This window comes from Suillus plorans (genome assembly GCF_016647745.1).
Source record: "Suillus plorans strain S12 chromosome Unknown HD556scaffold_4, whole genome shotgun sequence".
In the NCBI taxonomy this organism is placed as follows: Eukaryota; Fungi; Basidiomycota; class Agaricomycetes; order Boletales; family Suillaceae; genus Suillus; species Suillus plorans.
The window spans coordinates 1,105,410-1,129,386 of NW_024537388.1; the positions used below are offsets into that span (position 1 = coordinate 1,105,410).

Sequence of the window (23,977 nt, forward strand, 5' to 3'; positions counted from 1 at the left end):
ACTACGGACATCATGAACAACTTTTCTCTGATGCGCGAGTCAAGGAAGAGCCCCCGTTGTCTTCGTTCGAGACGGATCTAGATGCACGTTTTGTTTGTGCTGAACACTGAGGCACGATAACGGGCATTAGACGTGGGCTATCTGCATTGTGCACCCACCTGTATTTCAATTATCAACCTAGTCAGTAGGTGCACGGTGGTCACTGGTGTAAAATCAACGCAGGCTATATTTGGCACCCGGTGTCGATTGGACCTTGGGAGATTGGGGTCAGGAATTGCGCGACCATGTGTGACAATCGTGATAAGTCTTGATCAGTTGCGCATTGACGTGGGTGGGAGGCAATGTTGTGATAGAGATATAAGGAGCATCCTTCAATCCCACTATCTCTATTCTGGTTAAGAACGAGCGAGGTACCCTGAGTCTTGCGGAGTACATCACGCGAGATGAAGAGATGGATGTTCTGGAGCACGCAAAGGAGGGGAAAATGATCACCTGGTATGTATGTCATTTTTCAAACAGAAGAGAGCTAATGAGCTGGGAAGGGTACTGGCACCACGGGAGAACCCCACGACACTTGATTTCATGTGTGCTTGTAGGACGTAAGTGACTCGAGTACCCACGACGCACGAGCAGATTTCTAACATGCTGTACGGGGCCAGATACAAGCGAGCAAGCCTGGTTGCTTATCCTCCTTCCTCTCCTTCTGGGCCCAACTCTGTGCACGAAACAACCTCATACGGCGTCGCCGCGGTCTTCACCCCACCCTCAAAACGCGGGCGCGGTTATGCAAGGCACATGATGTGTCTTCTGCATTGGGTGACTGCCTCGCGCGATAATCTTCCTGAATTCCCAGAGGCGTGGGGCACACCACCGGAAGAGGTAGCAGATGCTGGCGGGGGGCTATTCTCGGTGCTATGGAGTGATGTTGGCGAGGAATTTTACCGCTCAGCGGGCCCTGAGGGGAAGGGAGGCGGATGGGAGAAACGGGGACCGGTATCGACTGTATGGGAAGTAGGTACGGAGGAGGGGGATGACGAGGGATGGAAGTGGCTGACGCAGGAACAGCTGAAGGGTCTTTGGGACCATGATGCTGGGTTGATTAGGAAGGAGCTAGAGAACATGCTGGTGAAGAACGAATCGTACGAAGTGGGGCGCCCAACAGCACTCGTGACATGCTTGCCAACAAATGGTGTCGCAGCATTCCAAATCCCTCGGGCGACGTACGGCTCGAACTTTTCTATGGCAGGTGGATTCTGGGGTGTACAGTCCTTGAGTAACCCAGACACATATGCAAGCTGGAGCGTTGAAATGCAGCCTCCCCCACCAACATTAATCGTCACGCGGCTCCGGGCCAGCAAAGACATGTTTCCTGGATTGATCGCAAAGATCAAGCAGGCAGCTAGACGAAGCGGAATTCGGAAAGTGGAGGTGTGGAATTTGCAAGCAGGATTGAGGGACATTGCGGAGAAGACAGGTGGACAGACCTTCATACGAAGCGAACATTTGCCACAGATTGTGTGGTATGGACCTGGGACGACAAAGAACGTGGAGTGGGTGCATAACGAAAAGTGAGTGCTCCTGCTACAAAAAATGGCGCGCATATGTGCTTAACAATTTTCAATAGGTTCTGCTGGTGTTGATGCGGTATAATTGCCATAGGTTCATGCGCTGTTGCTTAAGGTTCTCATAGACTGGTATTTTGAGTCCTGATATCGCCGCACCGCCCAGACCTCCGGTGAATAGCGTAGGTAACACGGTGGCATACCCAGTTCGATACTAGTCCGTGTTCTGCAGAACTAACCGGTGAAGCGTCTGATGAGCAGTGCTGCAATGCATTCGAAGTCCAATGTTGATCGTACCATACAGCTTTCAGTTTGTGTCACCGAATTTCAATGGTGTCCTACATAGGCCACATCGCGATGTATGCTCTATCGCCAAACTTGAATTGTCAGCCTGAGGTCGAACGTCGAGATGCACTTCAGTGCTTTAAATCGGATGGATCCGTATTACGTAAGAAGACATGTTGTCTTTTCACCGATACCCCTCCAGCTCAGATCCGGAGTTGTTACCAAACTTCAAGACAATGACACGGTTTCTCTTCGAAATCACCAGCACGAATTGGATGTGCAAATTATGCTAGACCGTTGCGCTGACGAGCTGGACTATCGAAACGCTCAGCTTCATACGAAACGAACATCTGAACAGATTGTATGATGGACCTGGGACGATGGAAGATCGTGGAATGGGTGTATAACGAAAAGTAAGTGATCATGCCAACATAAACATCGAAGGTACGACGATCTACAGCGTCATACATATTTTCACAATTTGAGCTTGGCAATCTGCTCTCGTTTCATGGAGAACAAAGATATCGAGGAGGCCATTCCTCTCTGCCAAGAACCATTGACGGCTTTGCCTCCGCTGTACCCGAATATATATCACAGTTATGTTCGGCTGGAGGATGCTCATCTTTCTCATTACCACATTCTACAATACCCTGTCAATTTGTCGCTTGCAATGGAAAACTTCAGACTGGCGTCAAGATACCCTACTCAAGATTTTCCGAGATGCATTGAAACAGCCTTGCACTGGGTTGCTGCAGCTGAGGGTTATCGACACGAATCTGCCCTGGAAGAATAAATGGGGAGAAAATCGAATCATTGGCTAATTATGAGTAACTCGACGGAAAGTTGGGAGCTACCGTTTCTAAAGATCTATCATATTTTTATGCAGGACTACAACAATCCGGAGCTTCAGAGGTAAGCTCGCTCCAAAGCCAAAGCCGGCTGCGCAGGCACATCAGCCTGAGGGGAGCTATAGACAGGCAACGTCTTTCTAAATTCCTCCCAGCACTTATCCGATATGATGGGTGACGATACGTATGGCTCAACCTCCATCACAGCAAGCAACTCGTCCAGGCGAGGTAAAGCTGCCGACAAAGCAGCATCCTCCATATGCACGATGGCCTTCCGCGTAAACATGCCGCGTTCTACATACCACGCGGCATCTGTCTTGATCGCGTTGATGAGATACAGATCGACGAGATATTGGGGAACCCCTTGGTCGACGGCGGCATCATAGGCCATGCGGTATCCCATAGACTCTACCATCAGCTGGCAGCGCGGCTGCACATATTGCATAAACGCTTGCATGAAATCGGATGAGGAAACCGTCTCGGTTGCCTCGTCGAATAACGAGATTTCGTGCAATGCAAGGGGCCCGTCTGGGTGCGTCGAGAGAGGCAACTTGTAGGTTTGCGCCAGTGTATCCGTCACGAGTCCTATAATTCATCTGTAAGTGTTTGGTTGCGCAGACGTTGATGTACTGTACTGACGCATAGAAAGTCCTGGAATCTTTGATCAGTATGACGTCACCGGAAAAGGCTAAAAGCCACCTACCTAAAATGTCACCTTCAGCGATACTAACTCCCCTTATCTCACTCTGTGAAACAGATTAATTCTTGCTCTCACATGACTGTCCGAGAGAAGGGCGTACGTAAAGGTTGGACAGCCGATTATATTCGAAGAGGCCTTGGGCTCCGAGTCTTTCAGACAGTGCGTAATTTGCAACTTGTCCATGTTGAATCATGACTGCTTTACAACAAGCCGCGATGCCATGCCGCACACGAACATCAAGATCCTTGTCCATGAACCGCTCGATGCCCCATTTGTAAAGCGCTCCTAGAACGGACGCCTGAGCGATGGCATGTAGTAAAGGGAGCTGTTGCGTCCGGTATGAAATTATGGGTGAAGGATTTCCATACACGCTGGTGACATGACGACGCTGAAAGTAACGTGCAGCGATGTACGATGCCACCTGGAGATTAGGTATTGCAATTGAGCCAATCGCTAGCGACCCAACCGCAACGCGCCATATAGACGACATGAAGTCACGATGGATTGTGTTGGACTTGGCGAGGTCCCCGAGCAGGGCCGAAGGCGGTAAGCGGACGTGATTGAAGCTTGTGAGTGCATGGTTGACGGGGGACGAGCCTCCTCTAGGTGGTAGCAACCTAGTAGTCATGGAAAAATCAGTTTGAAATCGATGGAACGAATTTAAAGAAGCACTCGCATTGAAGTCACCCCGTTGCACATATCATATCCGTCGTTCAGATTCACAAGAAACGGTCGAGGTCCACGGCGTTCGCCATCCACGTACAGTTGTGCGAAAACAATGGCGACACAAGGAAGACCTATCACTGGCACGGTTGGTGGCATGAACCTGCGCTACAATGATTAGCAGCTCTCGAGGATATAGTGATCTCGTACTTGGCATCCGAGGGCAACGGCGTATGAAGATCGAATTCACCTGTTGGGAGAAGTGTCGCTGATGTCTTCATTCGGAAGATATCTAGGCCTCTCCCCAGCTCGGTAAGGCAGAATTGGCCACTGCAAAAAGATCATGTAGTCTTTCCACAAAATATACATCAAGGTTGGCTCACCTGACATTCCATCGAAGAATGTCCTCGACGAGGGAGACCAAGTCAGGTCTAGTAGTCGCAGCATATTTGGCAAGCGTTCCTGCAACCAGATTGTACTGGATGGTCAGCAGCGTGGAGGCGGCCCCATCTAGGACCATGATTGGGTCGGTGTGCATGTCCCAAAATTTTTGCGTTAGATGCAAAATATCATGAAGAGTGATGCCTGATATAACGTCAAGACGTGTCCCGTGAACAGAAAAGGTTGATATGCACCGAGTGTTAAACCAATGGCTTTGGCCCTCTCGTATGAAAGATCCACTCGAGCCTCGCGGCTGAGGACCTCTGAGCGTTTTTTGAATAGATCTGATTGACAAAGCTGCGACGTGGGTGTCATGATGCAATGAGTATGTTAATTTAGTTTCTCTGACTCTCGTATGTTATATATGATACCCACGTACCTTTAGAAAAAATGCCTGAAGGACGTGGCAATGCTCGGGATATGCACGGGTACGGGTAACTCATCGAGTCATGCGGATTACGGGTACGGGTACTACTTGGGTACGGGCATGGATCGGAATTCTGAGACCCATTCCCGTGGCTTCCTAACTTGGTAAGTAAATGTATTTGGCGTCACGTAGTTGTGCGAAGTGCCACTGATACTTCATAGGCATCTCATCTAACTTAACTTTGTTGTGTGCCCGACCTAATGAATGGTACGGGTTGTCGCCGCGTGTGGGCATACCCTCCAATACCCGGTGGTATCTGTAAATTCTATCAGAAGACTAATGTATCGATGAGTGTATTACGGCCTTTATCTGAGTGCACGATGCTCTGTTACCACTCCGCCACCATTCGGATGCCCAGTCGTGGCGAAAACTAGGTACCAACAGTGTAACGTAAGAAAGAACCTTGTCGCAGGCCTTGTAGCACATCCAACTCAGATATATAAACGATTTTAATTGACTGAGACCTTGCAGGCAAACATAAGCATATTATAGCTACACTGTGGATAGTGATTCCAATCAAAATCATTGGAAAAAGTACTGATGCTGAAATTTTCATTGGAACTTCTACTGAAACGGCAGGTAGTTAATTTCATTGGAGTGCTGAATCCAATTCAGCACCAAATTTCAGCACCATTTTCCAATGAATCGAATTCAGCACCACTTTCAGCGCTATTTTCCAATGAATCCAATTCTCCAGCGTAGTCTGGCTTAGGAAGAGTCGGAGCTGGTCCGAGTGTTAGCTTGGGAGAGACACAAGCAGGTGGAGCCGCTGGGAGGGCGGGAAACTTGCTTGTGAATTTGGTCATGCGCTGACTCTTGTGCGGCACAAATCAAGATAAGCATCTTTATACATTCTAACAATTATGATAACACTGGAATATGCTCAGGCTGCAGTAACAGTCTGCCGAGATAAATAAGAGAGTGTGCTGGGTGGGGGCAAGGAAGAGGAAATAACGAACGACAAATTTGAAGAACGAATGTCGTAGGTAGTAAGTCGAAAAATGTAGGAGAAGGGTGGTATATATTAGGAGTTGTAGCTATACCTGCTAAAGATACCATGGCTTAGTGGTAGTGATGCTATGTACGATGGTTTAGGTCATCCGTTCAATCCCTGCCTTTGGTGAATTCTCAATGGGTAATAAGTGACACAGTATGTCATGTCACTAGTGACATAATGTCACCGTCGTCAGCACAATTTATTTTTGTCATTCTTGAGCAGAATTTCAGCACATTATTTCAGAGTAAAAATTCAGCGCAATATCGCTGAAATTTCAGAGTAAAAATCGGAACTTTCAGCACCTCGATTTCAGCACCTTGTACTGTGAATTTCATTACATTATCAACTGATTTTACCTAATGAATTTCATTGGATTTACTACCCACAGTGGCTATGTACATGTTGAACATACTAATAGCTATAATGCTCTGTGCCTCACAACTGATAGGCCGCCTGTACACATCATTTTAATTTTAAACGATGCGTACAGCCCGCCGGGAGTTAAAGCGAATCGAAGTGGAAATTTGAGACACTTCGGTAGACCTCGCAAGTTCATCTAAAAGAGACCTCCTGCTCGAAGCGAGTTGAAAAGTTGTCTGAGACAATGCAAATATGGTATAGTCAGGGCAGGTAGCTCGTAATCGTATTATACTGTTTTAAGTGCTTGAGTAATTGCTGCTGAAGTGTTTTAATGACATATTACGAGGCGGAATTAGTGTTGCCGAAGTCCGGTTCGGTCCGGTTCTTGGGGCAAATTTTCCGAACGCCGAACCGAACCATAGGTTCGGTTCAGCCATTTGGTCGAACCCTGGACCGAACGTCACTGAACGCGTTCGGGAGGTCCGGTTCGCGTTCGAACCAGGTTCGACTAAGCTTGGACCATCTGTTTGGTTGTATAGGCTTGAGACTATGAATTTTCATGTAATTTGAGTCGGACAGATAACGAAAAGACTCTATAACGCAAGGAGAACTCCTTTGTACAAAGATTGAATTCAAGTTTCTAAAATAAATACATTTTATTTGCCTGGTGCGCATAGTTCCCTCGTAAAACATATCTCAAACGGAATAGCATGTATGTTTGCAGTGTCTGAGAATGCAAGCATGTCAATCTTCGCTGCAGGATTCTCCGAAAGGTGGAAAGCACAGAATAAGAGTCATGTTAATGAAGACAGACCGATTCACGACATGTTGACCGGGAGTCCAAGCCCACAGAATAAGAGCCGTGTTGATGAAGACAGACTGATTCGTGACATGTTGACCGGGAGTTCAAGCCCACAGAATAAGAGCCGTGTTGATGAAGACAGACTGATTCGTGACATGTTGACCGGGAGTCCAAGCCCACAGAATAAGAGCCGTGTTGATGAAGAGTGCCCGACAAGGAACATATCAGTCCCCCATCCAGAGTCGAGTCTACATGCGCAACGTACCAAATATCCATTATAGAGTGCATGCTTACACTGACTTATACTTATACAGACATGGATTGAACACCTACGCGAATTAATCGGACCTGCCAGTGTGCGAGTCACGGGTTGCAGTCTTCGTCGCACTTGCAGGAATGAGGTAGTTGTTCCAGATGATGTCCTTCAATGTCCTTCGTCACGCGATGTGCAAAGCCTGTAGTGAAAGGTGGTCGTCCACTATCGCATCATCACAACTGAAATAAGACGTACCTCCAATAGTGACAGGTCTCTACCTGAGACTCTCGAGGATGAACATGGTAACTTGCGGCAGCATTTCCTGATCAGCAAATGTCGGCACTGATCAAGAGTTATTTGAGTCAGTTGATGCACAAAGAAAAGGCATAACCTACACCGCGTACGCCCCACGACATGATCGAGTTCCTCTTGTACGCGAGCCTGCGCATCTGTGTGAGATTGCGAACACAGTCTACAACAGTTGTCAACTTAAGACACGATGCAATGTAAGAGCTCACCGTTTCAGAACCGGCGCCAAACATTGTTCCTAACCATTTGTGTTCGCACCGTGTCCAACTGCCCGTTATAGAGAGCATGTTCTTCTTTGTGCCATGCCTTCAGCTGACTCAGGTAGCCGAGGACGAATAACTTTCTTGCATGGGAGGTGTGCTGAGGTGTGGTGCTTCGACACAGCGGAGATCTGACTCTGGCAAGCAAGAATGTGACGGTGCAGTCCTGTGTCACAGCGCGTCACCGTGACGACCACGGCAGGCGCAACAAGACCGCGTCAATTTCACCCGATGGCCCAAACCTGTGGTTCCAGACACATGCCTTTGCATATATGACACGTAGTAAATACTTACATATTCTTAAAAAAGTGTAAAGCCGACAAAAATTGAGAGGTTCGAACCCGTTCGAACCTATTCACTACCAGCCTGAACCCCGAACTTCTAGAAAGGTTCGGTTCTGAGTCTTGGCCGAACCTTGGACCGGACCATGCGTCCGGTTCGGAAAGGTTCAGGTTCGAACCGAGGTTCGGAACCGGACTGCGGCAGCACTAGGCGGAATGGTGAAAATGGTGGGAATTGAAACAAAAACTATGGATTGTGATACAAATATTATATTTCGGAGACCAAGTCAAAATCAGATAGTGTGACGACAGACCCCTGTTGCGACCTCCCACAAATAATTAAGTGATCCATCCAGCTATTCAAACTCATCTTCTCGTCCTCGCTGAGAGAATTCAAGTACAAACTAATGGCATCAAATTTACTCTCATTCCCGTCTGCAGAAAACTTGTGCTTCGTGAATGTCAGTTGGCCCTGTTCCAACAACGCGCACTCTGACATTGTGCATGCGAGGGAATATGCGTGACGTAGCGCCTCGCGGGGAGATTCGTGATTGTCGAGGAGTACGTCGAGTCCATGATTCATTAGCCAAATGAGTTTGAGGAGAAGGAAAAAAATAAACTTGTTTTGACATTTTTGATGAATGATGAGTGTCCCGTCCTGAGGAGTAGTTAGATTATGATTTTCGGAAAGAAAAAAAATGTACTTCGGAAAATGAATGATCATGCATGTAGGCGTATGGAGTGTCTCGAACGAGACGACGTACTCGATCAGTGCGAAATTGATCTGGTGGGATATCATAACCGTGAGGGGGGAGAAGGTCATATGCCATCACAACGTTCTGTCGTGCAAGTGTCATCATTGCCGAGCGCACAACTGTTACGCCTCGCCAAATTGCTGACACGTCCTTTGGGACAGATGGCCACCGAGTCCACCTGTACCTGTAGGTTTGATGTATCACTTCTTACAATTGTAGATGAAATGTGATACAATAATTACTGAAGTCCATAGATACCTATCATTGTAGGGCTGATATATCAATGGAGGATCCTGTCAGGACACTCCCATAATAATCTCACACCCCTAATTTTCGCATTTTTGACCACTTACTGTGGGAATTTCCCCACAACACTTAAAAATAGATTGCTTCTCCACATTTTCGCATTTTTAGCCACCCCACTACACAGGTTCGTGGCATGCTGATGCATCAAACAGGGTAACTGTAGCGCACCCGTGATGCATCATTGCTGCAATTATACTACCCTTTCTCCTCACTAATGCATCAGCTCCCTCCCGTGCTGATGCATCAGCCCTCCCGCCAAGCTCCCTCCCACTGTGATGCATCAGCTCTTTTCCGCTGTGATGCATCAGCTCCCTCCCGTGCTGATGCATCAGCTCCCTCCCGTGCCGATGCATCAGCCCTCCCGCCGATGCATCATGATGCATCAGCCCTCCCGCCGATGCATCATGATGCATCAGTCCTCCCGCTGATGCATCATGATGCATCAGCACGGGAGGGAGTTGATGCATCATGATGCATAGTAGTGCTCCGCTTGCCCATTTTGCTAATGCTTCTTGCCCGCCTGTTCGCTCGCTTGTTCTCGCCCCTCCGTTGGCCCGCTTGTTCTTGCCTCCCGTTGGCCCTCCCACATTCGCATACACCTACTACTCGTTCGAATGAGACAGCCAATGCTAGCACAAATTTATATTGGATCTTGCTACGTATGCATGTACTATGGGTACTAATCAATCAATGTCCATGTCTTGCTGAGTGACGAGTGAGTGGTTGAATATGTCCGCCAGTGCCAAGGTGTCAGTCCAACTAGTCCTGAAGGACTCAGCGAGCCTTCGACATAACGAAGCTTGACGTTTGGCATATGCTATCAGTCCCTCGCGCTCATCATCATCATCCACGTCGTGTAAGGCATCTTCTAGCCCTCGCTCGTCCCAGCATTGCGCATCCCATTCGAAAAATTGTAGGATCCTCCGCATCTCTTCCTTCAGCAGCTCCACCTCTTCAGCCCAGCGCATCGCCCGTGCCCTGGCTTTGCACCATTTGATTCGCATATCTAATTAACCGCGAACCTTAGGCTTGAAGCTTCCAAAACAAAAAAAAAGTACTCGCCTTCCAAAGCATTGTCCTTGTCCATCTCGTCAGGTGCAGCTCCTCGCATATTCCAGATCCAAGATAGTTTTCTTGTCCCCTCTGATTCCCCCCATAATAGATCTGTCATCGAGCGGATATCCGCTCGGTTTAGTGGCCGCAGTGAGGAGTGCCACCCAATCTGATTCAGCAGTGGTGCAAGAACCACGAGAGCCTTATGGGCACGCTCATACGTGCTGGCGGCAGCCTCAAGCCTTGCTTCAACAGCTTTGAGTGTATTCCGTGCCCTCGTATTCGCACCTTGTCCACGAAGGTTGCGATCTTTATACTTGAGGATTGCAGTCTGAGCACGCAAGTTTGAACGTAGGGAACGGAGTGCATCGTGAGCTTGCGCATACTGGAGCTTCCATTCGATGGTTTGGAGGCGGGTGTCACAAGGTGCTGTCTTGCCGATTTGGGATGGTAGCCAGAGTTTGACGGTTTCTGGTGTAGCTACTGCAGTGGCTATGCCACCAGATACTGAACTCTCGCTGACACGTAGTGCAGCGAGCGACGGCATGTATAGTTCCTGTAATTTAGTCCAGGTGTCGATCCTGCGTTGCAGAGTGTTATTCCGCTGAAGCATCTTCCCTTCTTGATTGTCTGTTGCGTGAACTCTGAGGCCGGCTCTGTCAGCTTTCATTCGCCGTCTAGAAAAAAGTAAGACCAAGATCTCATATGCAGCACTCAGGGGACTTACTGTTGTTCCTCGAGTTCTAAGCTGGTACTGATCAATACACTAGGAGTACAGTCCTCGTGTAGCACAAGGCAAGTCCCTGTTTGAATATCATTCTGGTCATCCCTAGCCAGTTCCAGTCGCACAGAAGCCATAGTGACAGCTATGATGCACGGAAAGATCAGCACACAGTGACTGATGATGATCCATACATACTTTCCGCCCTTCGTTCGAAAGGATTTGGCTTTGCAGGGTCACGCTCCCAAGCCTCCACCTGTTCTCTCCACTGGGCGAGAGCGGCACTATATTCACCTCTCAAACCTTCTTCAAGGTCATCAAGGGCTTCGTGATGATCCTGCCGCTCCGGTAATGCATCCTTCATCTTGTGAAGCATAGTATGACCTGATAATAAAGGAGGTCAGCCCAAATACGCTCTTCAAGACCGAAACTGCCTCGGCATAGTAAGGGGTTGATGTATTATCGAGGCGACTGGTGGATGGAGAGAAGGTGCATGGTGCGTCTGCACAATTGAGTGTCGGAGTAGTCGAGGTTAAGGTATCCAGTTGCAATAAAGGATGATTTCAATGAAAATGTACGAACCAAGTTTAACTACCTTTTTCCAATTTGAGTCTCCAAAGTAGTCGTCAAGGGTGTCTCGCCGTGCACCAGGACCCATCTCTTTAGTACTTGAAGCGACGGGGTTGATATTGGCCCAGCCACGCTCGGGTGCTTCTCCATCAGTCCGACCGACCCCACTCTTAAAATTGAACGAGAATGAGGTTTGACACTCCTCGATGTGAGCAGGAAGGTGGAACTTTGGGATGAAAAAAGAGATAGTTTTGAAAGTGGGCAGGAGGTGCATTGAGACTGGAAATGTGCTCATACGGTGCCATAATTTTTTGTGCCACTGGCACGCGATATCGTAAGATACATTCAGAGTGTCGATTACAGTGTGGCGCAGCGTTGAGAAGAATAAATAATCCATGTTGACATATCTACAGACCGTTAGATCACCAATGTCTGAATGCAAAACACGATTTACCTTTCACCCTTTTGGAGATCTCCAACAGCGTTGGGCCGTTTCATGTTGTGGCGGGCACAGTCAACAGTACCTAAACCTGTGGCAGCAAGTCCACAATTAGATTTTGTGTCCGCCATGTTCACAGCGTTGTGACTTGAGCATGTTGATTTCTGTAGAACACCATTAATACACGAAAAGAAGATTTAAATAAAACAACCTCTTGGGTATTGTCCGAATTGCTGTCCAAGAAGCCCTTATAAGCTTCATCCTCCACGAAATAGGCCCACCCAGAACTCAGGCTTGGGTCCACGCTGTCATTCGAGACAGCCTTGCGTTTCAACCGGAAGTTTGCATCGATAGCAAGGAACAATCCGTAGAGCCAACTAATAGTATCTATATCAGCGATAATACCACTCAAGCTATCTAAAACTCACCGTCGAGGTGCATCTTTCCAATTATCTGGAAGGTTCTTCCCTGGATGTGGACAAGCTGGGCACAATACAGCACATTCACCTTGAGCTGTCGCTTCTACACCCTTCGGATCGTGACCTCGCCCTGAGCGTTTGAGCATCTTCAGGTGACGCCATTCACGAATCATCCGCATAAACGACTTGTATCGATCCTGTAAAGAAGCTTTACTGACCATAAGGATACTTGAAATTTTGAACCTACCTTAATGAGAAGTAGACTGGTGTTGTCAGACATCCGGCGAAGTCCATGATAAAATTCATAGGCAGATATTTTTGACTCAAACGAGAGCAGGTGATACTGCTCCAGAACGCGGAATGTTGCAGCAGTTTTTGGATCTGAGGTTGTTGAAGGAAATAATGACATTCGAAGTAGCTGTTGCATACGACTTTCGGCTATTGCACAACCGCAGAAGTCGAGTGACACTTCGTGTATACCGAAGATGTCGATAATGACAAAATCGTCATTAAAAGCACGGTGAGGATTGACACATTGCCGGCCAGTGATGTGACCAAGCTGAATGCGGAGGCCCAGGGCTTTCAGAGAAATTCGCTCGAAGTATTGACCGTTCCACTTCTGTATTTGAGATTAAGTCTATTATCACAATTAAATGCAAAGACATACCTGCAATCGGTGAAGCGGGTGGTGCGCATGGACTGACAAAATACAAGTTGAGCAATGAAGCTCTGACCCGAAGCAGTCCTGACATTTGTACTCAGGATTGGGACCATCACACTCTAAGCACAACCGCATGCTGACTCTTCCTTCAAGACGGATCATTTCTCGAAGGAATAACGCTCTGTGATTCAGCCACGTCAACAAAGGATGGTCCTGATTAAACATTGTGAGGGGGAAGTCAAATTATGTGAAACATTGTAGTGCATGTACACCTGCTGTTCGTTTTCTCCTTTGTTGGCCTAGAACATCTAATGATACTTCGAGTGGGAGATCGTCAAGTGGCTCTGGAATTGAAAAAAAAGGTGTCTGAGTTGCATAGAGTTCGTTCCGCATGAGTTTGATCAATATAATGGTCCGGGATGGTTGCTTTAGCATTCTTAGGAGGTAGAAGACGCTTCTGCGTATAACTGACAGAGCCATCATTGTTGACTTGGTATTGGGTATGCTGGCGATAATGGACTACTGGCGCTGTGCGATAGAAATTGAGCTTTGGTTTCCTCTTCCGTTTTGGCGAGTTCTTCGAGGTAGAGGACATTGCCTTGGTACATATGATAGTCTGAACTGGATATGGTGGCCCTGCCTCAGACGGACCAGGACCCATAGACATTCTTAGATGGTGTCGAGCAAACAGAAATCATATGCAGCTCTCCGAGCCTGACATGTCATGTGACTTGCCGAAGGGCGTCGATGAAGCCAAACACTCATCTCTATCTAGGGATGCTCCAGAAATTTGATTGCTCTTTTCCTCAGCCAAAGCGGAATACCTGAGATACTGGCTACATGCCATGGGCCTCACAAAAACCTTATATCTCTTCCTTACCCTGATTGTCTTCTAACTGAATGGCTGCACGCCATGAGCCTCACAAAAAACCTTATATCTCTTCCTTACTCCGATTGTCTTCTAACTGAATCTGGCTGCACGCCATGAGCCTCACAAAAAACCTTATATCTCTTCCTTACTCCGATGGTCGTCTAACTGAATCTGGTTGCACGCCATGAGCCTCACAAAAAACCTTATATCTCTTCCTTACTCTGATTGTCTTCTAACTGAATACATTCTCCCATAATCGGTCCCGACTATAGACCGAGCAATGTTAGCAAATGCTACTAACGATACAACATCAAACTTACAGTGTGTCATCTACTGGCTGCGAGCCTACGCCGGATGGCACGATGAACTTTCTGTTCCCCGAGAAAAAGCGACCGAACAGCGAAGTAGGTAGGAGCACGATGGCCTGGGGCTTGGAGTTCAGTTTTTATATCATCCCTAAGGTGGGTGTTTAAGTATAAAAATGGAAATGAGATGGAAATCTCACCAGAGATATGACGGAAAAACTCCAATGTAGCGGCCATAGGTAACGCAGTAGAAAGGTGGTTCTAGATCGCGCTTGGCAGGCATGTTGTAGAATATTCCTAGATACGAAAAAATAAAGCATTCATCCGCCATAGCATAGACGGCCTCATCAAACTCGACACTGCCCTCGTACACAGTCACAGACTCCTCTGGCTCTGCCATGTAGGGTGTTGTAGTGATGTCGACCCAAAGGGGATCACACATGGAGAGACGGACTGGCAGCGAGGAAATTTTGGGTTAGCTTGATACCTAGCGCTTCCATTGATATGGCAAATCACTCACCTTAGAACACAAGTGTTAATGTTGATGAGTCAAATTGGCAGCGGCCAACGTGAGGTTCCAGTAGAAGCGTCTTAGACCAACGAGGGCTAGCGTTTGATAGAGTTTCGGTCCAAGTAGAATGGATTAGAAGTATCTTAGACCAACGGGGGCTAGCGTTTGATAGAGTTTCGGTGCTTGCAATCACCGGTGTCAGGATTGAAGATTACATGATTGATGCATCACTAACATCGCATCATTATCATAACTGCGAGACAGTGATATCACAAGTAGTCTGGTATAATAGCTCACCACGTGTATGACCTTCCAGCGCATCGTGAGGGTCGACCATGACATGCATGAGCAAGTCCTCCAGTGCTAAGATGAGGCTAGATGCTTGATGGGATATCAAATCTACTCGCTGCAACTCCTCTCCTGTCCCCATAGCCTGCAAAACGATCCCATGAAGTAGCCGGAGACGTTGTTGAATGCCTTCCATACCACCTAGTAATACATTGATTGAATGCATGCATGTTCCCGCGTCACCTGACTGACAAAGATCATTCACCAGCCCATCTAAAAGTCTTCGCGAGGATCCACCAATAATGTCTGCAAGTGCAGCTTCGGCACTTGTGAGGTCTTCCTGCCTAATGATAGTTTAATGTAAAGTTCAAGTAGCTATCAGTAACGTGCAGCTCACCATGGGTGCCTTTGTGATGATCTCGTGCGGACGCTGTACCTGCTACGGTTTTGGGAATCAACATCATTGTTGGTCGGACAGTTGTGTTGTTTGCAAGATTTTTGCCGGTTCTTCTTGCTGATGATTGCACTATTTCTGCGTCTCCTGATACATGTCAGTAGTTAAAACAGAAAAGCAAGTGCTTACTTTGCATAGTATTTCTTGCGGTAAGAATGAGCAGCCTCAATTTTATCTTGTGATGTGTGATACAGCCGAGGTCGGCCCATGATGTAGTAGTAACCAAGTTTAGAACAAGTTGTTGAAAGTAGCCGCGTCGACTTTGGGAGATTTACTACTAATTGCTTGATATCCGATGATCACCAATCATGTCTCACTCAAAATCAATGGTATAGCAGTAGCTAATTATTCAGAGCATGTATGTCGGGGTTCTACCTCATACAACGATCAAATTATGAGCTAGACTCAAGTAAATTGCAAGTTGAGTCTTATGGCGCTGGTTCTAACGTTCAACTATTCTACACGCAAAACTCACACATACAGACGAAACACACACACTCTTGTATTGTAGAAATATTAGTACTATACAATCAAATCTAGACATGATGCGACAACTACAACGTTGCAGGTGCTAATCAAGTAGAGTACAAGGGCAAATAAGAAGACTCGGCTGGTGGATGAGTTGCGACAAAAAGGATTAAAACTTACCAGCGTTAGGAACCAATCCTCGAATCTTTTTGAGGCCCGGCTGGTGGATTGAAAGGTGCCAGCGTTAGCAACCAATCCTCGAATCTTTTTGAGGCCTGGCCGGTGGATGAGTTATGACAAAAAGGATCAAAACTTACCAGCATTAGGAACCAATCCTCGAATCTTTTGAGGCCCGGCCAGTGGATTGAAAGGTGCCAGCGTTAGCAACCAATCCTCGAATCTTTTTGAGGCCTGGCCGGTGGATGAGTTATGACAAAAAGGATCAAAACTTACCAGCATTAGGAACCAATCCTCGAATCTTTTTGAGGCCCGGCCAGTGGATTGAAAGGTGCCAGCGTTAGCAACCAATCCTCGAATCTTTTTGAGGCCTGGCCGGTGGATGAGTTATGACAAAAAGGATCAAAACTTACCAGCATTAGGAACCAATCCTCGAATCTTTTTGAGGCCCGGCCGGTGGACTGAAAGTTGCCAGCGTTAGCAACCAATCCTCGAATCTTTTTGAGGCCTGGCCAGTGGATGAGTCGCAACAAAAAGGATTGAAACGAAACTTACCAGCGTTAGTAACCAATCCTCGAATCTTTTTGAGGCCTGGCCAGTGGATGAGTCGCAACAAAAAGGATTGAAATGAAACTTACCAGTGTTAGTAACCAATCCTCGAATCTTTTGAGGCCTGGCCGGTGGATGAGAGCAAGAATAATAGACAGAAATTTGCCAGCATTGGCAGCCTTGAAACATTTTATGAGTGTAGAATAGTTGAACAGATCCAGCACAGTAGAGTCTCACCTGTGTGTACTATGTGTGAGTGAGTTTTACAAATGTAGAATAGTCAGCGCTATGATAGAGTCTGTGACACCTGCAAACTGATCACACTGCCACACGCTAACTTGACGTTCTAAAGTAGGCTACACACATAAGCACATCGAAACTCAACTACTGCTTAATGTTCATTTCTCGATGTCTAGGTGAGTCTTTGGTTGTTTGATCCCACATTGTATACTTATTACTCGATGTCTAGGTGAGTCTTTGGTTGATTGATCCCACATTGTATACTCAGGCTTATTACTGTCACGACGCTCTGTCCGAACACTTATTGTTGGTTCAAGTCACATCCCATCATCGTCATAGGTTAGTCTACATGATTGCATGGACAATAACAATGGGCTAACGGTGCACTCAGCAACGATGGCCAGTCTACCAACTTCATCTCAAGATCCACTGGAGGCAATATGAAGCCGATATCAATCTTAGTGCAGGCACAGCTAACACCTCCCGGTATGTAGTACGCAACACTCAGATTGTGTCGTCATCCCTCATTACCTGATCACTAGTCATTCTAAAACACAAATCGGTGCCGATACCATTGTTTCCGTCGTTTCCATCCATACCACCCTCTCCTAATTTGACAATGTGGTAAGTCGATACCAAAATAGCTCTATTTTTTTTTATTCGCTCGGTATTGACTCGCGAATAATATAAGGATGGACGTCTACTTCATACGGGAATTATTTCCCCATCATCCTTCATATTCACGCACAACAATGCCAGCAGCTTCGTGGACTACCAAAGCGCAGTATACATGGCTCCAAGAACAAATGCCAGAGTACATGCAGCAAAGCACCGGGGACAAGGACTACTCCTGCTTCTGGCCCGGCATACACAAATATTGGTTCAAAACATGGCCAGAGCGCAATATTCTGTTCCCCGACATCCCTGGTGACGTGTCGCTCACTGTTGAGCAGACGAAACAAGAAGTTAAAGCTGAAGAGCAACGTAAAGTTGTAAGTCGTCGACTACGTGTTTTTTTTGTATCGTAAACTAAAGTAAAATACTTGTAGCAACTGGCAACCTGGTTCCGTTGGCGGGCGGGTTCATCCAAAAAGAATCGCGGCTTGAAGAAGGAACAGACTGTCTTTGATGCCGCCCTGCGACTGAAGACGCGTGCAAAGTCTGTCGAAGAGATCTATATGGGCATGGTCTACGACGAGCAGATCAAACCCCTGGTCAAGGCCGAACAAGAAGCGGGCAATGTGACTACTTCTGGTCACCGCATGGCATTGGGTCGAAGGTTCTCCAAGGAGCTCTTAGAAGATGAGTCGGACGAGGTTAAGAAGGAGGTTAGAAAGAGGTACGACAAGCAGATAAAAGGTAGCAAGGGAAAGGGTGACATACTGGATGACGAAGATGATGATAACGATGAAAGTGATCCTGATGCCATCGCAAAGTAAGTGTTTCGGTCGATGTACCTGGTTTTAATCATACTCACATGTCCTACAGAGGTATTGACGAATTGCCAATCATATGCCAGCGCTTTGCACGCCTCGTCAAAAAACAAACTCAATTCATTGTGTCCTTCATGTGCGCCGGACCTGACCCAAGGCATAATCAGAACATAGTTACTTTATCGTAAGTGAACCGAATCAGCAGTATAACTAACGTGCTTACCTCCAACTAAGGTGCCATCCATCAGAAACCTCTGGTGGGCGCAATTTTGCCCACTTGTACCCTGATGAGGACTATGCCTTCCTCGGTGCGTACCAGGAATTTGCAGAATCAATATTCTGTAAGTCATTTCCTCATTATCATTATGGGCTCGCATTGATACACACTTGTCAGCTGCGAAGGAACATGACCCCTTGCTGCCAGCTACCACGAACGTCGGAGATGGCAACAGGAGTGAGGAACTCGAAGAGTATGGTAGCGGCGAAGAGGATGAAAGTGGCGAAGAGGATGAAAGCAGAGAGGAGAACGAAGGAGGTACTGATACCATGAGCTGGGATAACCCCGGCCTTTATACGATTTTGCAGACACCTGATGCATCAACCGGACCTGATGCATCAACCGGACCTGATGCATCAACGACAACTGATGCATCAATGGCAGGCACCGTGGCGCTGGCACCGGCTGGCTTCACTGATGCATCACTTCAGCTTACGGGACCATTCTACTCTCAGGTAAGAGTCTTACACGCCGTCACTCCCACTATGTTACCTGACGATTTTCTGATATAGTCCCAATATCCTGATTGGTCACTGGATTTGCACAGTGTTATGATGCCTCAAGCTAGTGCGCCTCTCGGCTCAATTGAACCATTCGAGGCCCGATTTTTACAGCCCGGTCTTATGGCTACGGGATATCTTGGTAGCAGTACCGTGCAGAACACATCATTCAGCTCACCAGCTTCTTTGGGATTCTCGCTTGCTGACACCATGCACGGGTGGAATTTCAACAATGACAATCTTCATTCGACAGGGTGGGAGACATCTAGTCTGTCTTCTTCGTTGACCTCTCCAACCTCCGCTGAGCGCAGTACCACGAGCCCTAGCCTTGACGAGCACCTTCCTCAATTTACTTATCAGCTTCCCACCCTTCCAGCTGCCAACCCCCCTTCTCCGACTGAGACCGCACAACCTGCTGAAGTTCCCGATTCACAGGCTGGTACCGGACGTGCTAAGTCCAAGCGCAAGTCCAAGTCGAAACTTCCTACAACCAAGTCTCTCACAGCACACACCGACAAGCCTCGCTCTGCCGCCAAATTTATCACAGACACTCCCACTGTTACGGCCACACCCACTACAGCAAAACTCACTCCCCTGGTCAATTCTACTGAGCATATCCCTGTGATCACGCTTGCGAACGCTGCCAAACCCAAGGCCAAACCAAACCCAAACCCAAACCCAAACCCAAGGCACATCCTGTTAGTACCAAGTCTAGTGCAGTAATGGAGACAACACACGTCGCTGCAGATGATGAAGGTAACGCGTTGGGTGATTCGATTACTATCAATAATATCGTGCAAAAAGCTACTGCGAGTCAGATTGGAGCGGCACGTGTATCGAAGCGCATTCCAATCAAATCCAGGCGGAATGATATTGCTGACGCAATCGGGTCAGATGGCATGACATTCGTTGGTATTGGTAGCAAGGAAAATCCAAGTGTTTTGGAGGAGGTTGGGGGAACATCATCGAAGCGTACTGCTGACTCGACTGCAGAAGGTGTGATTCCAACAAAGTATGTCTGAAAAATCCTGCTCTATTCTCACTCGCTAACAGAAACAGGAAAAGACGAACGAAGGCGTGAGCCGACTGGCTTTATGTTGGCTCCATGAAGTTCTCTGTTTGATCCATGCTCTGATCATAAATTTTCACGCTATACAGATGTAATAGATGTGGTCCCTAGACCTTTATCCTGTCTATGATTAGTGAATGAAGTTATTCTTGCATTGTGAAAGCTTGTCGCGAAGGAAAAGCTAAGATCGGACGCAAGACAGAACAGAACGGCATGACTCAGACTTGCAGGAATTGAAAGAATACGAGTAAGGGAAAACTTGAAAAGAATGAATATATGCGCATGCTACAAGTATCAGCCTGCATCGCGTGAAAAATTGGACTCGAGACGGAACAGAACATCGTGACTCGGACTGACAGAATACAAGCAGTGATAAGTAAGGGAGAAAGGGAGAAAGGAAAATGAATATATGCGCACACTATAAGTAGTTGGGTGATGGGCTGGGAAAGCAATGAGCCGACCTGCAATGCATGGCTGATGCATTACTGATGCATCAGTATTGCATCAGTAATGCATCAGTAATGCATCAGTGCTATCCGAGGATCCACGCTGCACTGTTGCATCACTGGATCCCTTGCAACTGCAGCAAAATGTTGCATCAATATGACACTGGGGCCTGCCCACTACACCTAAAACATCACCCATTTTGGGAATCTCCACAATATCAATTATTCCCACACCCTCCCCACCTCACTGCAGCTTCACCACCACACCACAATAGGTCCCCTCTTGTATCTAAGTAGTAGTTTGGTATATATATGTACAATATAATGTAATAGACCGCTTTTTTTGCTTATTTGTGTGCCTGCTCCTCCTCTAGAGGCCATTTAACATATGTTAGAGTAAAGAACACTTTCGCACTTTTGCCCCTTTGGTGGGAAAGTGTTCTATTATATTCAAAACATGTTTATGAGCATATATGAGTATATTCCCATCTTTATTTGACCCCCTGAAGCGCCCTACATCAATAGATATAGCACATATGCAAGAAAACACAGAATATGTTCCTATTTAATTATTTCTAGTGGACAGACTTGGAAAAATGATTCCCAGTATCTATTCAACAATATGAACAATGTATCAGGAGCCCAGGACCATGGGATAATTCCCTGTTGCATGGTGTGCCCCCCCTCTCCTGGTGGTTTACCCCCTGTGAAAATTTTTCCTGCAGGACCGGACCTTAATTGAGGTGAGGGGTCTATTTCTATGTATATTTGGAGTAGATCTATCATATAGCTGGCCCAGAACACACATAGGATCCTGCTACAAGAACAAAAACATAGAAAATCTCACTTTTGACACTTTTGATGTTTTTTAGTATCTTACTCTTGCATAAATAACCATCCCTGCTCACATATTATCAGTAGTACATTCACACATATGTTCTATGCCAAGGATCAGCCCTACATAGGGCGCAAATTTGATATCTGATGTACAGGAGGTATTTCTACTGATAAGGAGCCCATACTTTCAAAACATCGAAATTTAATAATCAGACACTTGGAGTAGATTTAAAGTACATTCACTATCATATACCTAAATTTACAAAACAATCCAACAAGAATTGAGTGCTGAGGAAGTGAAATAGATAAGAAATTGAGTGTGGGAAAGTTCAAAGACTCAAAACATCGAAAATGGTCAGTTGGGCAGCAGTAGGACTTTAATGCTGGGTCAACTCAAATATACATCACATTCCTTCCATCACCCTCTAACCTCAGGGCAGTATGTAGCATAGGTTCATTTAGTAGTCTATCATATATCCTACATATTTTCAATGAAATATTTGCCCTGTACCATATATAAATGTGACTTTGTGTCAAAAGATGTCAATTGTCACTTTTCACACATATGTCATTTTACTTGTCATTCAGTCAGTCCTTCACTGATCTTTCTAAAACTTCAAGTCCATCATTAGGGACATATATAAGAGGTATCCCAGGTATCTGATCACTTATCACAGGCTGGATTACTCTGTAGGTTTCCTATCAGTAGAAATACCCCTGTACATCAGATATCAAATTTGCGCCCTATGTAGGGCTGATCCTTGGCATAGAACATATGTGTGAATGTACTACTGATAATATGTGAGCAGGGATGGTTATTTATGCAAGAGTAAGATACTAAAAAACATCAAAAGTGTCAAAAGTGAGATTTTCTATGTTTTTGTTCTTGTAGCAGGATCCTATGTGTGTTCTGGGCCAGCTATATGATAGATCTACTCCAAATATACATAGAAATAGACCCTCACCTCAATTAAGGTCCGGTCCTGCAGGAAAAATTTTCACAGGGGTAAACCACCAGGAGAGGGGGGGCACACCATGCAACAGGGAATTATCCCATGGTCCTGGGCTCCTGATACATTGTTCATATTGTTGAATAGATACTGGGAATCATTTTTCCAAGTCTGTCCACTAGAAATAATTAAATAGGAACATATTCTGTGTTTTCTTGCATATGTGCTATATCTATTGATGTAGGGCGCTTCAGGGGGTCAAATAAAGATGGGAATATACTCATATATGCTCATAAACATGTTTTGAATATAATAGAACACTTTCCCACCAAAGGGGCAAAAGTGCGAAAGTGTTCTTTACTCTAACATATGTTAAATGGCCTCTAGAGGAGGAGCAGGCACACAAATAAGCAAAAAAAGCGGTCTATTACATTATATTGTACATATATATACCAAACTACTACTTAGATACAAGAGGGGACCTATTGTGGTGTGGTGGTGAAGCTGCAGTGAGGTGGGGAGGGTGTGGGAATAATTGATATTGTGGAGATTCCCAAAATGGGTGATGTTTTAGGTGTAGTGGGGTGGCTAAAAATGCGAAAATGTGGAGAAGCAATCTATTTTTAAGTGTTGTGGGGAAATTCCCACAGTAGGTGGTCAAAAATGCGAAAATTAGGGGTGTGAGATTATTATGGGAGTGTCCTGACAGGATCCTCCATTGATATATCAGCCCTACAATGATAGGTATCTATGGACTTCAGTAATTATTGTATCACATTTCATCTACAATTGTAGGTATTTAATGTATCATTCTTACAGTATGGCCTGCCGAGTCAGCCCTGCAATATAATCAATATTAGTTATAATTAGTTATAATAGTCGTCACTAAACTTACCACGAAGGCTTATAACCGATGGCACGGCCTTACTAATAACCTCCTTGACGAGGCGCTTCTGAACAGCAGAAGATGATGCAATTGCATCAGGGGAAAAAACGATGCCTTTGATGATTTCCCTCGAGTGGTTATGGACTTGTTCACGGGCTGCTGTAGTGACCTCGACAACGTCGGCCAATGATGCAGCATTGGACGGGCCAGCAGTGGCCGTAGGAGTAGGAGGGTGCGTCTGACTTGGATGTGAGGGTACTGAGTAGGGTTCCAACGATGGTGTTGGGGGCATGCGTCGAGAGCGTCGGCGTCTTTCGGAGGATCTTGCAGGACCCAGTGTCTATTATCAACGTTAAAACATGTCATGAGATAGTATGAAAGACTTACATGTATAATGTTCGAGTTCGGTATCTCATCTGCTGTTGGATCGTAAGTCAGTGCACGCACGGCGTCAGCATCATCGCCCAACCAATGAGGTATGGGTCCAGTAAGGTGGTTCGGTGCTATTGGAGGTTGTGTGGGCACTGGATCCGGCACTGGCTTGCAGCGCCAGACAACGAGTTGCTGTAGCCGGCGCCAGACAACGAGTTGTTGTAGCTGG

The 23,977-nt window shown here is 46.4% G+C and overlaps 7 protein-coding genes across 7 annotated transcripts; 2 read left to right on the forward strand and 5 right to left on the reverse strand.

Annotated features, from left to right (window-relative positions):
• Positions 1 to 415: 415 nt before the first annotated feature.
• On the forward strand, positions 416 to 1,572 carry HD556DRAFT_1226781 (uncharacterized protein; the record flags this gene model as incomplete). The annotated part of the gene is made up of 3 exons (XM_041297109.1): positions 416 to 495; positions 543 to 599; positions 660 to 1,572. Coding segments are annotated over 3 exons (1,050 nt in total), but the record flags the coding sequence as incomplete, so codon positions are not given.
• A 1,181-nt stretch (positions 1,573 to 2,753) lies between these two features.
• HD556DRAFT_1437672 (acyl-CoA dehydrogenase NM domain-like protein) lies at positions 2,754 to 4,814 on the reverse strand (the record flags this gene model as incomplete). Its single annotated transcript, XM_041305738.1, has 8 exons — positions 2,754 to 3,280; positions 3,335 to 3,346; positions 3,399 to 3,441; positions 3,496 to 4,012; positions 4,159 to 4,221; positions 4,269 to 4,388; positions 4,442 to 4,643; positions 4,694 to 4,814. 8 exons carry the CDS (start codon positions 4,812 to 4,814, stop codon positions 2,754 to 2,756), a joined length of 1,605 nt encoding a protein of 534 aa, XP_041166291.1.
• A 2,125-nt stretch (positions 4,815 to 6,939) lies between these two features.
• Positions 6,940 to 7,183, reverse strand: HD556DRAFT_1226828 (uncharacterized protein; the record flags this gene model as incomplete). Its single annotated transcript, XM_041297115.1, has 2 exons — positions 6,940 to 7,047; positions 7,109 to 7,183. Coding segments are annotated over 2 exons (183 nt in total), but the record flags the coding sequence as incomplete, so codon positions are not given.
• Positions 7,184 to 7,511: 328 nt separating this feature from the next.
• On the reverse strand, positions 7,512 to 7,889 carry HD556DRAFT_1484613 (cytochrome P450; the record flags this gene model as incomplete). The annotated part of the gene is given in 4 exon segments (XM_041308688.1): positions 7,512 to 7,563; positions 7,620 to 7,683; positions 7,737 to 7,813; positions 7,831 to 7,889. Coding segments are annotated over 4 exon segments (252 nt in total), but the record flags the coding sequence as incomplete, so codon positions are not given.
• Positions 7,890 to 9,935: 2,046 nt separating this feature from the next.
• Positions 9,936 to 13,277, reverse strand: HD556DRAFT_1429451 (uncharacterized protein; the record flags this gene model as incomplete). Its single annotated transcript, XM_041304812.1, has 12 exons — positions 9,936 to 10,230; positions 10,275 to 10,474; positions 10,499 to 10,614; positions 10,645 to 10,982; positions 11,033 to 11,171; positions 11,225 to 11,410; positions 11,609 to 12,003; positions 12,051 to 12,199; positions 12,247 to 12,412; positions 12,464 to 12,651; positions 12,702 to 13,073; positions 13,122 to 13,277. The coding sequence occupies 12 exons, from the start codon at positions 13,275 to 13,277 to the stop codon at positions 9,936 to 9,938; spliced, it is 2,700 nt and encodes an 899-aa protein (XP_041166294.1).
• Positions 13,278 to 15,049: 1,772 nt separating this feature from the next.
• HD556DRAFT_1227157 (uncharacterized protein) lies at positions 15,050 to 15,394 on the reverse strand (the record flags this gene model as incomplete). Its single annotated transcript, XM_041297141.1, has 1 exon — positions 15,050 to 15,394. A coding segment is annotated over one exon (345 nt), but the record flags the coding sequence as incomplete, so codon positions are not given.
• A 2,336-nt stretch (positions 15,395 to 17,730) lies between these two features.
• HD556DRAFT_1437675 (uncharacterized protein) lies at positions 17,731 to 19,911 on the forward strand (the record flags this gene model as incomplete). Its single annotated transcript, XM_041305739.1, has 6 exons — positions 17,731 to 17,970; positions 18,028 to 18,413; positions 18,467 to 18,595; positions 18,646 to 18,752; positions 18,806 to 19,143; positions 19,201 to 19,911. 6 exons carry the CDS (start codon positions 17,731 to 17,733, stop codon positions 19,909 to 19,911), a joined length of 1,911 nt encoding a protein of 636 aa, XP_041166296.1.
• Between the last annotated feature and the right edge of the window lie 4,066 nt (positions 19,912 to 23,977).